Source organism: Rhinolophus sinicus, chromosome 14 (genome assembly GCF_057876585.1).
Source record: "Rhinolophus sinicus isolate RSI-liver-muscle chromosome 14, RSI-T2T, whole genome shotgun sequence".
In the NCBI taxonomy this organism is placed as follows: Eukaryota; Metazoa; Chordata; class Mammalia; order Chiroptera; family Rhinolophidae; genus Rhinolophus; species Rhinolophus sinicus.
In genome coordinates, this window is record NC_142514.1 from 175,746,527 (window position 1) to 175,765,381 (window position 18,855).

At 37.2% G+C, this 18,855-nt stretch overlaps 1 protein-coding gene across 1 annotated transcript in view; it reads right to left on the bottom strand.

Annotated features, from left to right (window-relative positions):
* Positions 1–18,855, bottom strand: part of NUP160 (nucleoporin 160) — a 42,957-nt gene that overhangs the window by 11,360 nt on the left and 12,742 nt on the right. Inside the window, exons 8-23 of the mRNA XM_019743644.3 lie at positions 17,772–17,849; positions 17,411–17,508; positions 15,950–16,034; positions 13,918–13,986; positions 12,277–12,360; positions 11,822–11,992; positions 10,850–10,949; positions 10,412–10,580; positions 9,805–9,932; positions 9,547–9,707; positions 6,860–6,993; positions 5,332–5,402; positions 4,473–4,632; positions 3,466–3,535; positions 2,792–2,890; positions 1,522–1,641 (exon numbers count right to left, since the gene is read on the bottom strand). Of these exons, the coding sequence (XP_019599203.1) occupies positions 1,522–1,641; positions 2,792–2,890; positions 3,466–3,535; positions 4,473–4,632; positions 5,332–5,402; positions 6,860–6,993; positions 9,547–9,707; positions 9,805–9,932; positions 10,412–10,580; positions 10,850–10,949; positions 11,822–11,992; positions 12,277–12,360; positions 13,918–13,986; positions 15,950–16,034; positions 17,411–17,508; positions 17,772–17,849 (1,797 nt within the window). The remainder of the gene's footprint in view (positions 1–1,521; positions 1,642–2,791; positions 2,891–3,465; positions 3,536–4,472; positions 4,633–5,331; positions 5,403–6,859; positions 6,994–9,546; positions 9,708–9,804; positions 9,933–10,411; positions 10,581–10,849; positions 10,950–11,821; positions 11,993–12,276; positions 12,361–13,917; positions 13,987–15,949; positions 16,035–17,410; positions 17,509–17,771; positions 17,850–18,855) is intronic.

Below are 18,855 nucleotides of genomic sequence, written 5' to 3' on the forward strand. Positions count from 1 at the left end.
TCCTGAAAAGTTCAGTTGTTCTTGGCTGACTCTTGTCAGATCTGATTATAGACTGTCACTGTTTTTACCCTGCAACGTGGCAGGAATGCGAGCCCCCAATTTCCTTCACTTGCTTGTACTTTGTTAGTATTATCTTCAACCTGGCTTCTTTGCAGGAGTTTTTAAAAGCTATGTCCATGCTGTAAAGGCAATTTTCATTAAAATTAAGCAATATAATGTGTAAATCAATTTAACCAGGCAATCATAACCTATTAAAATCAAATGGATGAGGATGCCATTATGGACCCCTACCCCTAGCTATGACACTCACTCTCCCCTCAGATGCCTACCTCAAGACTAAGTGACAAGTGACCACCTTGTAAAAGGACCAAATAAGGGCACCAGAGTCAATCCTTATATTAAACATTAGCACATCTTGATATATTTCTTCTGTGAGTGAGAGATCTAGTATTTTCTTTTTAAAGCCTACTTTGGGGCCCAGTGGAGCAGCAGTGATTTTTCATGTTTTGAATCAGTTAAGTTTCTTCTGATGAAAGCTATGGAGACTCTCCACAGAAAAAATACAAACATTTTGCACATAACTTCAGGGGTTTATCGATTCCTCAAATCCATCTGGCCTCATTAAAAATCCTTAGAATTCAAAGTAATTTTCTCATGAGTAGGATGGTGGAGGGTTATTAAGAGACACAAATCTGTTTCATTTATCTCTTTAACAAGCAATGAACAAAACAGTGAAGCCTGTACTTGGTCACATTTACTTTTTGGTGGGAAATCCAGATAACAAATAACACATAGATATCTAAAACATAACATCAAGCACAGTTCAATGTTATGAAGACAAACAAAGCGGGCAAGGAGACTGCCCAGCATCTCCATCTGCATGAGTGCAAGAGAGGGAGAGAGAAAACAAGCATGCGTAAGGCTGCGAGCACAGGAGCACAGGCGAGGCAGGGAGGAGCTCGATGAGGAGGTGACACATGAGTAGAGACCTGACTGAAATGAAGGCGTGACACACGTCACTATCTAGAGGAAGAGCATTCCAGGCTGAGGGAGCAGCAACTAGCAAGGTCACGAAAGAAAGTTATGCGCTTGGCTTGCATGAGACAGTAAGAAGGTCGCTGTCACTACAGCTGAGTTATTACCAGAGGAAAGAGTGGTAGAAAAAAGATCAGGAGGAATACCCAAGGGCCAAATCACAAACTAAGGCTAAATACTGCATTACAAGGTAATTCTTTGAGATACCAGCAAGACTAATACTAAGTAATAAAATTCTAATAATGACTGGGCTAACAAAATGATACCATAAAAGGTATTTCATTTAAGTTAAAAACATTTATCAAATTTAATTTAAAAATATGTTTCGTCAACTTCTCTAGGCAAACCCATCTTCTCTTTACTTGGAAGTTCAGGGAACAATTACATTTTTATATTATTCTCCAAAAATACCCAAGGAAGGAACGTATTTCAGATACATTTCTACACAGGGTGGTGTAAGGAGAGCCAAACAATGGCATAAGGTACCTTATCATAATACTGTAGCCTGGGGGTGGACACAATCTCCCCATCCTCTGACCGGATCAACCGATCCAAGAATTCCTCTTTGCCCACTTCAGATGCTGCCTGGCAGAAACATTCCAGTGCCTGGAGAAATAAAAGAAAGCAAGTGACTAATAATGAATTGTCCTAATTCTAGGTGCTCATGTGCTAAGGAAAACCAACACCCCCCAATTATTTAAGACTGTTGACTACATTTATAATTTCTGCCGTTCTAAATTCTGATGCATTATTTCATATTTCTTTAGTTTATCTCATTTTACTAAAATGCTATTAATTAAAAAGTAAACTTTAAGATAAATATGTAATAAAGCAACTGTCGCAACATGTTAACATTTGTAGCATTTGAGTGGTAAGTATATGACTGTTTAACGGGGAAAGAAGCAGCATTATAAAAAGATATAATGAAAACATAATTGAGAAATAAACTTTATTTACAAAAAAGCATCCCTAAAAACACCTGCACAGGGGCAGGAGGGTTTTTGTTTTCTTCTTCGTAGTTTCTTGTATCTTAACTAATCTGAGAAGTACTTGAAGCTGAATACTGTGTTTCTCCCAAAATAAGACCTAGCCGGACAGTCAGCTCTAATGCATCTTTTGGAGCAAAAATTAATATAAGACTGGTCTTATATTATATAAGACTCAGTATTATATTATATCTGGTATTTCATATTATTTACGTTATATGATATTATATGATACGATATGATATATCATGAGACACAGATATATCATAAGACACAGTCTTATATTATAATAAAATAAGACCGGGTCTTATATATATATATATTTTTAATTTTTTTATTGGGAAATATTGGGGGGACACTGTATTTCTCCAGGGCCCATCAGCTCCAAGTCATTGTCCTTCAATCTAGTTGTAGAGGTTGCTGCTCAGCTCCAAGTCCAGTCGCCGTGTTCAATCTTTAGTTGCAGGGGGCGCAGCCCACCATTCTATGCGGGAATTGAACCGGCAACTTTGTTGTTGAGAGCCCGCGTTCTAACCAACTAAGCCATCCAGCCGCCCTTATATTAATTTTTGCTCCAAAAGACACATTAGAGCTGATTGTCCGGCTAGGTCTTACTTTCGGGGAAACACGGCAGTCCCCACAGGTATATTGTGCCCCTGGATGGCACTAGTAGTCTTCTTTATCTAGAGGATTCTATGCATGTCCTCCAACCTGAAACGGCAACGAAGTATCCTCCTTGTATTAAAGTTTATCACTCAAATGCAGTTTACCTTCTGTCCCTCTCCTGTGACCAGGTAACAGCGTCCCAGCATAAATCGACAGGAACCAACATTGACTTGACACCAGGGATGTAGCAGTTGGATATAATCCTTAAAGGCATAAAAGGTACTTTCTGATTAAGAAAATAAATACTACTTAAGGAAATACTCATTTCTAAGTTCTTCAGAGAGGGAGAGAAGACAGTGGTCAATCCACACAAAAGTTGTATTTCCTGAAATCACTTGGAGCGTAAAACCTAATCCTGTTAATGAATTCTCATACTAGGCTATGACACTTTAAGAAAGCAAATAGGACTCCAGTAACACTAACACACGTAAATACACATACGCTTTCCATCTTAGCAATTTTCCAACTTTTGGTATTTACTGGTTCTATGACTAGATTCCAGTAAAGGATTTATATGAAAACAATGGTATGTTTGTTTTACTACAAAGAGAACCTAACAAAGAGAGAGAGAGGAAAGGAAAAGGGGGGGGGGGGACCTCTAGAAAAAATTACGTTAGGAATGATACTGTTAAGAGGGAAGTAGAGAAAATCTCTGGAGTATGTTTTGGTGCAATCGAGTACAAATTATTACGGTTCTTATTAACAGCCCAATTAAAATAAAAGTAACATTTACAAAGAAAAAAATTCCAGAAACCCAATTCTTTACAACAGTACTCACTTGCAACTGTACATACTGACAATTTCCCATCAAACATTCTAGAAAGAGGCAACCAGGATTGCTAGGCCATCTAAGTAACTGGTTAAGGAGATTTTTCATTTTTTTGGCAAAACTTAAACATACATACTGGGCAATCAAACTCCATGAAATGGCTTAATTTTTTAAAAAGATCAAGAGAAGGTGACAGAGCATAAATTCTTTCGACATAACTATATAACCTTAATATTAGACAAATACAATGAAAAGGTTATATGCTACAATCCTAGTCACTTAGATGAGAACTCAATTAACTGTGGTCTAAAGCATGTATTTCATCCCTAGGTGGTCAAAGTATCTAGCTGATACATTGCACAAGCCTACTGTTGGTGCTAGTGAACTGCCACCACCTAACACAGTGCCTGGCATATAGAGCCATTCAATAAATATCTGATGAATGTAAAATGCTTTAAAAGAGAGCTAGGTGTTAAATGTATGCACACCACCAAAATCTGGCTGAACTCCTAAGCAAAAACAAAATAAAAATTGGCAGCATATCTAAAAATAAGTATTATCATCCCTTGTTGGGAGGATAAGCCCCCAACCTCATTAAAAATCTTTATTACACAGGAAGAATAAGACCCTTAGACTATCTATTAGGTTGGGGGAAAGTAACTGTGGTTTAAAAGGTTAAAAATAATTGCAAAAACTGCAATTACTTTTGAACCAACCTAATAGAAGAAATCTTTCAATTTTTTTTTTTTAATTTTATTGGGGAATATTGGGGAACAGTGTGTTCCTCCAGGGCCCATCAGCTCCAAGTGACTGTCCTTCAAGTCGCTGTCCTTCAATCTAGTTGCAGAGGGCATAGCTTAGCTCCAAGTCCAGTCACTGTTTTCAATCTTTAGTTGCAGGGGGCACAGCCCACCATCCCATGCGGATTTGAACCGGCGACCTTGTTGTTGAGAGCTCGTGCTCTAACCGGCTGAGCCATCTGGCCACCCTCAAGTAGCTTTTAAACAAAAGGATACAAGAACTGCAATAAATAATTGGTAACTGCTGTAATCATCTCAGGCCAGTTCAACCCAGTTTGGCTCAGAGGTGTCTTTGGTTCAGAGAAGAGATGAGATATAATGTGTTTTCTTGCAACTTCTTGGAAGAATAATTCCACTATTGTCTGAGGACTAGATGCTTAAAAAGAAAAATTATGATAATCACCAACTTGTGAAAGTAATATTAATTTTCAGTTAAGACAGTCTACCAACTCATTTTATGCTTATAACAAAGAACATTTATTATTTTATAATATAAAATGCACCACTGGTGTAATCAATGGCAATATACATAAAAGCAGTTTGTAAACTGTGAAGTACTATACAAATGCAATAAAAAAGCCACTTAAATCAACACTGTAGTCATTTCTTTTCACTGGTCTCACTAGACCTGTGGTCTTCCCTAGAAAGTGTTTGTAATAAGTATAGTCCCAGATTCCAAGTTTTATACCAAAACAACACAAAACGAATTCTCCAGAATGATTTTCAAGCATGAGAGGGACTCCTTATGAATGTTTGCTGATTAAGACAAGATTACAAAAGCTACCATGAACTTAGTAACTAAAAAATGATTTTGTTGCATGTATTACTGGAGTATCAATAAGCAATGGAAAAGCAGCAGTATGTATACACATACATGCAACAACCTTGATTTATGCCTGACCTAGGACTATGGTTTCACAAGACCCCTGTCACAACCAGAGGTCTCAGGCCACAGCTCGCTGTGAAAGCAGATCCCAGCCAAACTTTCTATAGCAAAGGTGGCAAAAGTCCATTTTAATGAATATGCAACAAATGCCAAATTTAAAATCAAGTGCGTACACAATTCAGTCCTTACCAAACTTATTTGCCATTAAAGTACCAGAGTCAGTTAGTTCCAATACTGATAAGTGTTGGAGATTAGACTCCCTGTGAGAAAAAAACACAAAAAAAACAGCTTAATAACTTCTATGCCAAATATTTCTTCAACAAGTTACCAAGAACATTGTCAATGTAATTAATAAATTGTACATCAATGCTCCACTGAAAGTGTGAGAAAAAAATCTGGAAAACATGTCAGTTTAGCTTGTTGCCCATGGTATCACTCAGTGATCCTTCAATGAAAAGCCAGAGCAGAAATTTCTCTTAGACCTCCATGCCATGAAAAAGCCTCACCTTACCACAGAAAACGGGATGGTTTACCTTATTGAAAATGTGAATCCCTCTAGCTATTAGGGAAATGCAAATGAAAACCACAATGAGATACCACCTCACACCTGTAAGAATGACTATCATCAACAAGACAAATAACAAGTGTAAGAGAGGCTGTGGAGAAAAAGGAACCCTCATACACCGTTGGTGGGAATATAAATTAGTGCAGTCATTATGGAAAGTAGTATGGAGGTTCCTCAAAAAATTAACAGAATTACCATACAACCCAGCAAGCCCTCTTCTGGGTACCTACCCCCCAAAAATCTGAAAACATTTATCCGTAAAGATATACAAATATGTACTCCTACTTTCACTGCAGCATTATTCACTGTGGCTGAGACATGGAAACAATTGAATGTTCTTCAATGGATAATTGGATAAAGAATATGTGGTATATACATACAATGGAATATTACTTGGCCACAAGAAAAGATGAAATACTGCCATTTGCGACAATATGGATAGATCTTGAGATTATTATGTTAAGCGAAATAAGTCAGACAGAAACGGTTGAGAACCGTATGACTTCACTCATATGTGGCATATAAAACTGAAAGCAACAAATGAACAAGACAAACAAAACTCAGACACAGACAATAGTTTAGTGGTTACTGGAGGGTAAAGGGGGAGGGAGACGGTAAAAAAGGGTAAAAGGGGCCAAATATATGGTGATGGAAGGAGAACTGACTTTGGGTGGTGAACACACGATAGAATACATAGATGATGTATTATGGAACTGTACATGTGAATCCTACACAATTTTACTAATCAATGTCACCCTAATAAATTTAATAAAGATTAAAAAAAAAGAAAATGTGAATCCTTTAAGCATGGGATTTTCTTTCTCCTTTTGGTTATAAAGAATCTCAGCACCTTTAATATCTAGCATAACATTTTTGTGTGTAGTCTAACTTTCCCTCTGACTTTATCTTATTATTTTGCCTTTAACAGGACTTAGCTTTACATTACACACACATATATAATATATAATAATACATATATTTATAATTTTTATTCTTGTAAGTTGCCTTCAACCTTTAGAAAATGAAGCATCTAAAAGCTCTCTGAACTTTAAAGGCAAAACATGTTACAGCATGTTTACAATATTTTATCTTATAAGACAATAAAAAAAATTAAACTCAAAATTTAATAATAATTACAATAATGAAACTCACAGTGTGTCAATTGGAACATCAGTTGCCAAGCACTGACTTCCCCACTTAATGAGGTGATAAGATAAGAATAGGGGAGCTGTTCGATGTAGTAGGTCTTGCTGAGCTTGAAAGAGCTGACCAGCTCCCAAAATCACCTATACATGATGGGTGGGTGGGTGAGACAGTAAACAGCAATTAGTAATGATAACTCTTAAGGTTCAGGTGGAGGTAAAATATAATAACAAACATTGTTACAAAGGACATACAAAAAAGTAATGTGCGTCCATGCGCATGTGCACGTGTGCGTGTGTGTGTATAAAAGCAACACACATTTTGGGGTAGCAGGTAGCAAAAATATCTACTGAAACATTTAACAGTATAGAAATAATCAAAACAGCTCACCAAGTCATGGGAGCTGAGGGTGAAAAAAAAAACATCGAAAAGCTTAACTCTCATTAAATCTGTGGGTTCAGAATTCAAGAAGAGGAACAGGGAAATCGAGGTCCTTTGCTATGCTTCTGGTCTTGGGTGAAAATAAGTATGATCATTAGAGGGAAATTGACAGTACTACCAAAAGCCATAAAAATGGGTGCAGCCTGTGACCAATTAATTTTAGTTCTTAGACTTTATCCTAGAGATATAATCAAAGGCGTACGTACGGAAAGTTATAGCTATAAGGGAAAAACTGGCAACAACATGGATGGCCACAAATGGGATTGATTGAATAAATTAAAATTGTACTAGTAACTATTAAACATGTTATAGAATACTTAATAATGTGAAAATGCTGACAAAATTAGTAAAGTGAAAGAATAAAAACCACCAATTACAAATGTAGCATATCCTGATTTTATAAATAAAACAAACAAAAAATCCTGATTTTCATAGAAAAAAATGGTGTACACCAAAATGTAAATAGTGGTTATCACTGTGTAGATTACTAATGAATTTTTATTTTTATGTTTACATATAAAGGCTTACATATAAAAGTTCTACAATGAACCTCTATTGTCTATTACCTCTGTGTTTAGAAAAAAGCGGTGAAAGTTATATGAGGTATGATCAAACAATACGGTGAATGTTTAAATAAAAAATAATTTATTATAGTAAAAGACACATTGCCATTAACCCCCCTCAAAAGAGACCCCCTCCCTTCGAACACACCTATCCCATAGTTCTTGCCACTTTCTGAAGCAGTTCTGGAAGTCCTCTTTCGTGAGTGTCTTTAGTTGCACTATTGTGGCTGCCTCAATGTCCTGAATCATTTTGACTTTGGAGAAGAGCCAGAAGTCACACGGTGCCAGATCTGGAGAATAAGGTGGATGAGGACACACCGTAATGTTTTCACTTGACAGAAGTTGCCGTACCAGCAGTGATGTGTGACACGGAGCATTGTCATGGAGAATGAAACCGTTTGCCCATTTCAGGTTAATGTGTTGTTCATGATCCATGATTTACAGCACATTTTAAAGCACACCTTCTCTCAACCGTAGCTCATACCCGACTTCACCGAACAAATTGAAATTTGTCACACTGTTACTAAGGTTTGACGCACCACTTTCCATATTGAAGATCCCTGCCTTTCCGTTGGATGGCACTCGGCAGCAGCATTCACCGTTATGGTTTGATCACAACGGAAAGGCTGCCTGTCACACATCACTTCTAGTACAGCAATTTCTGTCAAATAATAATATTATGGTGTCCTCATCTACCATATTCATTGGATCTGGCAGCATGTGACTTCTGGCTCTTCCCCAAGGTCAAAATGACCATTAAAGGTAAACGTTTTGAATCGATTCAGGACATCGAGGCAGCCACGGCAGCACAACTAAAGACACTCCCGAAAGAGGACTTCCAGAACTGCTTCAGAAAGTGGCAAGAACTATGGGATGAATGTGTTTGAAGTGAGGGGGGTTATTTTGAGGGGGATTAATGGCAATGTGTCTTTCATTGTAATAAATTTTGTTTTGACCTGAAATTCCACCATTAGCAATGTATTTGAGTTAATAAATTCTGATTTAAAAAGCATGAATGCCTCTGGGAACACCAAAGGCCTTTCCATTATTTACACACTACCACGACTTAGTTTAATTAGATGGCTTCCTGGTGAGGTTCAGAAGAGATTACTGATGGAGAGACAAGTGTTGAACATGGAACAGTCAGTAGGATGAGAAACAAGGACTGCAGGAAGTCTGGTGTAGAGTCTTTAGAATCTGGTAGCCTACGAGGAAGAATAGGATGGAAAACGAAGCCCAGAACGGAGTTGGGAGGACCCTGAAGACAAACTCTGTAATCTCAAAACTGTGCTTAGGGTAAATCCTGTACTGCAGGAAGAGAGAAGTTCTTTTTCTTCTTTCTCTCTCCTCCACACTAAATGGTACCCAGCTATCACATCCAAATTAGTATTAATAATACTCAATTTTGGGAAGGCCAACCGGAGAAAATTTCCCCCCACTTATAATACACACAAAAGGTAACAGTGGAACAATCTGCTCCATGTATATTCTTGATCTGTAATTTTAGATTACGATGCTTGCTCATTCCTAATTCAACAACTATTTATAGAGCACCTGCTAAGAGCCAAGCATGGGGGACAGAGCAGTGAACAAAGACAAAAGTCTGTGCTCGCAGAGCTGACATTCTGCTATGTGCATGCAGATCTATACCAGGTTGTAGATTTTACAGCTTTTCCCTTGGGTAGTACTTACTGCATCTCCTAGCCGCATTAATAGCTGCTGTAAGATTAACAGGTCTCGGCAGATGAGGAAGCGAGTACTGGCAATTTTACACACACCTCTGCACACAAGATACCCTGCTGTGCTACTACCATACAGCTGGGAAAGATTCATTCGAATGTTCAAAGGCTGAGCTGTAATTAACAACAAAAACACACAAAAAAAGAGGAGTTAAATGTATCATTGTTTTTCTCTAAATCAAAGAGGCACATTTGCTGTTTTGCCATTTACCTGGATTGAATCCCTTTTCCATTTCCACTTCTGTCTCATAATCCATTTCCCGTATAAGAAGTCCAATGGCATGGATTGGGTTCCTAATCTCTTGCAGTTTACTACAAATATCCTCCATCACATTTTCTCTATAAGGACAATTAGAAACCTCCTATTACTACCAAGAACACAGAAGGCAAACTGTGTACATGGAAGTCCTGAAAGTTAAATGCTCTATGAAACAGGAAAACCAGCCACATAATAAAGAAGTGGGGATAATCACTCTGGCATTCAACATACTTTCACTCTATGTAACAAATTTCTCGTTTTTTTCCTTTTCACAAATGACAGACAATATGAATGTGAGCAAAATACTTTTGTGTTTTAGAATTTACAGGTCAGTTAATAGTGAATAGCTACACCACAGTTTATGAGTCTGTTTCCAGATCTGAATTCATGTGTTAGATTTTCTGTTTAAAAGTGGAAACACCTATTTAGAATCATGGCAACTCTGTAACTTTAAGCCACTACTTTGAACATATCTGAATTTATATGAAAAGCCTGACTTTGGCACTAAAAATTGCTAAATTTCCATTAGGAAATGCACTTTACCCTAAATTCTCCTTACATATCAATAGTGATCAAATCTTCCAGAATGTGTTCTGCAGCCTTTTCTGGAGACTGTAGGTTGCTGTAACGACTCATTTCCATCATTACTGACATATCCATAGTCACTGATTCTCCAATAAGCCGAAGGCATTTTATAAGACATATGACATCCCGAGCAACATTCACATCTACAAGTAAGAGAAAGTTAACATTCATGTCTAAAGCCAGTGAAGAACTACTGATTAATATTGTACCAAAAGAAAAGATGAATAATTAAATGCCAAGGATCTGTCTGAGGTCTTAGAGATGCTTAGGCCTCTTTAGTTTTCCTTAAAATATCTACAATGTGGTAAACTGACCAGGAAACGTGGCAATCAATGTTTTTTGCATCTATTTGAAACAATGCATAGGATTAATGTAGGAAGGAATTAAATATGGACATAACAATAACTATTACCATCAGATATGATCGTCTCATCTTCTGTCAAAAGGTTCTCATCAGGCAGGAGATACAAATGATCCACTAAGGAGGAAGGCACAAGGAAAGACAGGTACCCCTGGAAATACAAATCTTCCAGTTACATTCTTTCCAGTGAATGTTTAAAGGCATAAAATAATTGAGACCTGAATCTTTTTTTTATTTTTTATTTTAAGGAGAGCACAGCTCACAGTGGCCCATTTGGGGATCGAACCAGCAACTGGTGTTATCAGCACCATGCTCTAACCAACTTAGCTAACTGGCCACCCTGAGACCTGCATCTTATCACGAGGAAGCACCAGACAAATCCAAATTGAGGGACACTACAAAACAACAGGCACCATGTTCAAAACATGTCAGTGCCATGGAAGACAAAGAAAGGCTGACAGCAGTTGGAGATTAACCTAAAGAAACATGACACATAAATCTATGCAAGATCTTGGATTGGATCCTAAATCAAGAAAGAAGAATTATAGGCACAATTGGTAAAATCTGAATAGGAACTACATAAGATTATATCAATATCAAATTGCCTGATCTTTAAATTGTGCTGTGGTTATTAAGACTATCCCTGATCTTAGATAAATGCTAAAATATGTAAGGGTAATGGGGCATGATGTCTACAACTAACTCTCAAGTAGTTCAAGAAAAAAAATTACAGAAGCAAAGCACATGGAAGTTAAACAGTGAACGTGGGTATACGGAAGTTCTTTGTGCTATTCTTCTAACTCTTACGTTAAGTGATATCACATCAATATACGAGGTAAATAAAATAAAATGCAAAAAGTATAAATATTTCAGAAGACTATCTAAATACAAATGAACTATAATTTTACGGGGAAAAAAATAATCAAAGTCCTAAAAAGCCAACTGCAACATACAACAGATTAGCATTCTGAAGGCCCCACTGAACTGTCTAAAGGAGTTTTCTGTACGTTTCGGCTCCCTTACTTTTTTCAGCAGGCACACCATGTTTGTTTGTGGATTCAAATGCAGGGCAAGAGGTTGAGAGAGGGCTTCTTGGTACTGAAGACAGCAGGCATAAAACTTGCTCCAGAATTCCTGTTGTAAATTTCGAAACTCCTCCTGGGAAAATTCATACTCTGTTACACTTCCTTGGAGCTGGCAAAGGGGGAAAAAAAAAGAAAGAAACTCTTGATACCATTCGAGATCTCTCTGCCCTCAAAACATAGCGGTCTAATATTTTACTAAGCTATAGTCAAATGAATATGCTCATGCATTACATGCCATGGACTATATAAACATGTACCTAATTGTCTAATTAAAAGGTTTAAACATTTATACTTCCTACTAACAAGGTCCAGTGAACAACTGGATCAATTACTCAGTATCAATCTGCCAATATCAAAATGGAAGAATATCTTCTTTCTTTACCCAAACCTCACCTCATGTTCAACAGCTAAAGTAATTTCTTTCTTTAGTTCACTCCAGGAAAGATCTAAATTCCTCTCAGTTCCTCGGCAGAAAATCTACAATTAAAAGAGACACGTTAAGAGGATTATATAATACACAGAACTGAATGGAAAAATACTCCAATTGAGAAGCACCAAGGCGATATACAATATAATCGAAACTAGACATGCCCAGAATACATGTTTGGCCCCAACATTGTGCAAATAATTTCTGTAAGTGAAAGCATAGCAAGTTTGAAATAGTTTCTATAGATTAAACTATAGAAATCCATGAATCTGAAAGAATTATAATCAGGTATATCTGGATCATTACAAAAAGCAAATGGAAACAGAATGGCTATTGCTCAGCTGGATGGAAGACAGTAGGTGATGCTAAACATACGCATGCTGAGACTGGCACAAGGTGAGCCAGAGGAGTGATGGGCTGGCTTATTAGGAATGATTCTCCTAAAGGAAAGCATCTGGTAAATGCATACTGATTATTTAATATCTCAGTGTGCAAGAGATATCATGAGAAATATGATCACATTTGATTATTGTTAATAAGGAAAAAGTCCTGATGAGATGAAAGAAAAAACACCTCAGGAGAAAGTGACCATGTCATTCTGAAGTTTTACCAGAGAGGAAACAGAAAACATGCAATAGCCAGATATATAAGAATACATCAAGAAGAACAGTCAAGGATCTGGCACTATAGCACCTGAGAAAAAGTTAAAGAACTGGATGTATTTAGTCTGGAGAAAGACAACACGGAAAGAGTCTTAAAATACCTGAAGAGTAACTTTATAGAGACACATGTTCCACGAATTTCCAAAAGAAAGAAGCCACCACAAGATGGGGGGTTAACTTTGATCCAATACTGAGAACTTTTAAATGACACAGTTTGGGAACAGAAAGAGCCAGTGAGAGACTCACACAAGAACCAGTGAGAGACTCGTCACTGGAGGCAGAGACAACCAGAAGCTGAAAAGCTGTCTTTCAGAGAAGCCTGTTTTGTGGGGGAGGTCAGATCAGGAGATTCGAAGGGACCTTTCAATTCTATGAGTAATTATTCTATTTTAAATCCATGATGCATGGAAATTTAAGGAAGCCTAAGTGACTTTAAAGTAAAGAATCCTTTTGTAAAGTTTTAAGCATCTCTTAAACCAAGTGATTTTGAAGCTTAGATTTTCAGAATTTTCTTGAACCTGAACCAAGTTAGACCTTCACTGCACTAATATAAGGGTAAAAACAGAGCAACCACAAAAATTAACCAAAAAAATATTTTAAATTTCTTTTAAGTATAGAGATTATATGTAATGTAGTATGTTTTTTTTTCATAATAGGGTAGGCACAAGTTTCTCTTTTTACTACTGGCATGCTTCACTGGGAAAGTGCCCCATTCTACTTCCCTGCTGGGAGTCTTACTTAACAGAAAGAACGTTTATAAATGTTATGATAGTATTTATAAACACATTTATAAATATTATCTATTAGAAAAAAACAAAAAGTATTACTCAGTTGTAAAAATACACTCAGTGTTTAGTATATTGCAAAACAATAAAAATTAATAATCATTAATTATACAGTAGTAATAAACAGTCTTAAATAAACATTAAACATTTTCTCACTAACCTGTAAAGCTTTACATAAAGCTGCATTTATGAATCGTCCTGGGGTAAATAGATTCTGTAAATATATCTCCTGTTAGCACAAAACAAAAATTAATATCATTCTAAAAGGATAAAAATTGGAAAAATTTGAATAATTCAACATGTTAGTATCAATGCGGAGTTTCTATTATATGAACATGGAATTTTGGCCCTTCTACATTTGAGCAGTGACAAGTAGTAAAGCAGTTCTGTATTTTCACATTGAAGGGTGAAGATGGTGGTGTCTTTGGGTCCACTAGATGTACTATTCTGGAAATGATGTGCTCCTCAGGGAGCACCTCCTTGGGTTATATTGGAAGATACAGCTTGTCAAATGCCACTTGTGGACGAAAAACGGGGTAAGTAACCTCACAGGGAGATCTGATCATGAATTCCTAACCAGGCAGGTTATGGTGGGTAGTCACGCACTAGGCCTATAACTTCTTTAGTGAAAGGTTGATCTTTGCCTTAAGCAAGCCCTCTCCATTGTTTCTGTGCATCTCGGTTAATACACCTTAGAAATAAGCTGTAACCACTCTCAATAGAGCACATAATCTTGTTAATCATCCTGGAATCCAATTCCTGACTTGCTTTCTCCTACCTCCATGCAATTTTCTTTATGTTCCCTGCAAAACTTACTCTTGGGAGCATTTGAGATCTTGCTCCCTGGCATGTATCATCAGTTTGGCTCAAATAAACTCTCACAAAAAATCTGTACAGGTGTGGACGATTCTTATGTCAGCACTATCTTAAATGGAACAGGTGAATTGGTGGCATGCACTGGTAAGAGATCAATTAAACTAAACTGGTTTTGACACCATCCACAAAGTACTCATTTTATGGCTCACATATTAAAGAAAATCAACCAAGAATAAGAGGCATTATATGTAAAAACAAACAGAAAACTGCATAAACTCTCACAAGTGGGAAAATAGAGAGAATACAATGGATAATCTCACATTGCCTAATTATTTTGACCAAATTTCATAAACCAGATTTGCTAGTAAGTAGCAAACCTGACTGACCTTTATTCAAGTTTCCTTCCTTCTACTGAGGTTCTAGGGGATGATAAAATGACCAAAATGAAGGAGAAAAACAAGTATTTTAATAATCAGCATGTGGTTTTGGCTATTAGACAAAAGTCAAGTGCCAATGAACTTGGGATTCAAAACACAACAATATTCAGTTTCCGGTATTTTAAAGTGGCTTTTCCAATCCTACAAATAGTCACTGTTTCAGACCCTCAGCCTGTAATTTTCAATCACATTTTAATAAGGCACCAACCCTAAGGTTTTCTTCCATTTCCCTGGAAAACAGAGACTGGAGTGTTTTGCTCTCCATTGCATTACCTTTTAAGTTACTTTCTTCACAGTACATACCTCTATCGGAATTTACCTTATTTCTAGTTCATATGCATGTACCAAAATGGTTAGTGCAGTGGACAACTAGCATTTGTACCTGCCTAGAATCCAGGTGCCCTTCTTTTACTAACAAATTCCTTATCTTCCTCTGGGGAACCATTCCTCAGCTATCCATACTCAACTGACTTTACCACGCTCCACAATAGCAACGCCCCGGTTGGACGTATTTCTCATGACAAGCTAGACTATTCTATTCCTTCTGATCAAAGTGACGTGTCAGGAATTAGCACATGGCTCAAGCCAGGCCAGTGACTACTCCAGGACCATGGACAGAGGTGCTCTCTTTCCTCGGGGGTTGCTTCCTTCACAGAACGCACAGGCTCAGGAAACCTGCCTTAGAATAAACCCAACAAGGAGGAAAGCAGAACAAAGCCAGAGAGATCAAGCCCTGAAAGCATCGTTCCAGCCATGGCTGAAGCCAGGTAACTGTGAACTTCTCCGCTGCACAAGCCAATATGTTCTTTTTTCAAGTTTAAGTCCGTTTGAGGGGGGTTTCTTCCATCTGCAACTGAAAGAGTTCTAATACAACTGGTTCTTCTCAAACTACCCATCAGGGCAAATCATCCCCTTATGTAAGACATTAGCATTGCTTACTCTGGGCTCTTGATCGTTTCTGATAATGATCTCTTCCTCTGGCAGCGGCTGCATAAAAACGGGATTCCACTGACCTGCAACATTACTGCAGAGAAAAAAAATCCATCAGCCTACATAAAAATGACAAATAACCACGAAGCTTATGCTGTTGCAGTGTCTGGGCAGGGAGGGCCTCATCACTGAACTTCTGCAATGACTGCTTGATCAGTTTTATAAAAACGCTTCAGAGAAAAAGAAACTTATTCTTAGCAGAGTCTGGTTTTATAGAAGTGCTCTTACCAGTTTTAAGTTAACTTCCTGAAGTTGAAAGTCTAAACACAAGTCTACAAATAATAGCTAATTTTTATTGTGCGTTTACTATATGCTAGACATTACACTGGGTGCAGTTCTAGATATTAGTCACGTATGCTTTACAACTTTGAAAGCTGTATTAACCCCATTTCGCAGATGTGGAAAGTGAGGCTTAGGGTAAGCTGTACTACAAGGATTCATTCAAACTCTCATCTGACCCCAGATTCTTTGTTTTTTTTTTACCACTTTGCTTGAATGACATCTATCAGGAGTACTTTCATATTTTCTGAGGTGGGGCTGCTCAGGGTCAATGTGGGGGCAACCATTCCTAGAATTCTATCATAGAATACAGGGTTATGAGGGAATCTCCCCCCCACACATACCCCCCCCAAGGTTCAATTAGTTTAGTACCAGGGACGTCAAGCTGTATTCCAGGAAATCCTGCACAGGTGTTTCAAGGGTTACACAAGTGTTTACTTGAAAATTGGTTTTCAAAATATATTTGCTTAAAAAATTTTAAACTAATACCATGTAGATTAAAAATAACAGATACCAAATATATCTAATATTAGAAATTATCAACACATTAAATTGTTATAATTTTATACTCATAAAAATACTAGTTTTGTTATGTAGGAATACATTATCTTTTAAAGAAAAGTTTCTTGTTTTTAAAAAAGTTTGAGAAGCACTGTTCTTGTACAATCTGTTTCTCATCTTATGATGAGGAAAATGAGAACCCAAAGGGGCTGCAGTGTCTTTTGGAAGTTGTGTGTATGAGATATATTCTTTGCTTAGAAGCAAAAAACCAAAAAACCACTCCCCAGATTAGAAGTATTCTGCATATGTGCTATCTCTCCCAAGAAACATGGTATTTTTCAACCGTAAGAATCCTCATTTTTGTTTTAATCTAATACCAAAATCTAATAATCTAATAATAATCTAATATCTAATAATCTAATAATCTAATAATACCAAATCTAATAATCAAAAGGTAAGAAATAACACAAAACACCAAAGAAGGTATTTCAGAAAATAGTTAATAGGCAAACCCAAAGTTAAGTTCTTTAAATGCAAACACTTGACTTTGGTTCTACATAAAAAGCTCTTATGTTTTCTTAGTATGAAACTGCTTGGGGTAAGGTAGGATGAGAGATACATGATCCATACTGTTCAAAGTTGATGTATTTTACAACTGTTTGGTTCTCAGCATCATGCCACAGGGCCCAGATATCCGTAGGGGTTAAGGCAAAGTCAATTAGCGTCTCCTAGGAGGAAATGTGGGGGAGAAAAGGGGGTTAAAATAAGAAAGGGCAGTAGTTTATGATGACTTAAATTTGTATTAGTAGGAGAGGTAAAAGCATGAAACAGAAGACAGCACCATATGAACTCGGTAAAACCTTAATAAAATTTTGTTTGCGTACATCAGGAAATATTCCATTTTAACATTTCAATCCCGTTACAACATAGTCAAGTGAGCCAATACTTCTTTCCTGTACTTGTGTAATATGCAAAGGCTGATCCAACCTACCTGAGAAGTGAATAGGGAGGAAATATGATCCAGACTGCAGCGGTTATTCTCAGTGCTCACCATTTGGAAAATGCAGAACTGTTAATACACAAGTTGATCATTTATTAGTTGAAATAACCAACACGCTACTTTTTCTAAACAAGAATTATTAGCAGACACATACCAATTTTCAAAGAAGTGTGGTCAAATACACATGACATTTATCATCTTAACCGTTTTTAAGCGTACATTTCAGTGGTGTTAAATACATTCACATTATTGTGCAACTGATCCCCCAAACTTTTTTCATCTTACAAAACTGAAACTTTTTACCCATTAAACAACTCCATTCCCTTCTCTCCTCAGCCCTTGGCAACCACCATTCTACTTTCTGTCTCTATGACTTTGACTACTCTAGGTACTTCATATAAGTGGAATCATAACAATATTTGTGTCTTTTGTGATTGCTTATTTCACTTAGCATAAAACCCTCAAGGTTCATCCATATTGTAAGATGCATCACAACTTCATTCCTTTTTAGGACTACTACTCCATTTTATGCATACGCCATATTTTGTTAATTTGTTCATCTGTCGATGGACACTTGGGTTGCTTCCAACTTTTGGCTGTTGTGAATAATGCTGCTATGAACAGGGGCGTGCAAATATCACTTTGAGACCCTGCTTTGAATTGTTTTGGGTATATACCCAAAAGTGGAATTGCTGGATCATAGGGTAATTCTGACTGATTTTTGACGAGCCGCCATACTGTTTTCCATAGTAGCTGCAGCATTTTACATTCCCATCGTCAGTGCTAAGGGTTCCAATTTCTCCACATCCTTGCCAACATTTGTTATGCTGTTTTGTTTTTTATAGTAGCCATCCTAATAGGTGTGAGGTGATAGCTCATTGTGCTCAGAAACCTATTTTTAAGTTTATATTTTTACCAAAGTACTAAGACAATTGAACATTCAGCCCCAACCCCATCCTCCAGAGACGGGAGAGAGGCTAGAGATTGAGTTAATAATGGATCATGCCTACATGATGAAGCCTCCATAAAAATCCCTAAAGTACGGGATTTGGAGAGCTTCCACGCTGCTGAACAC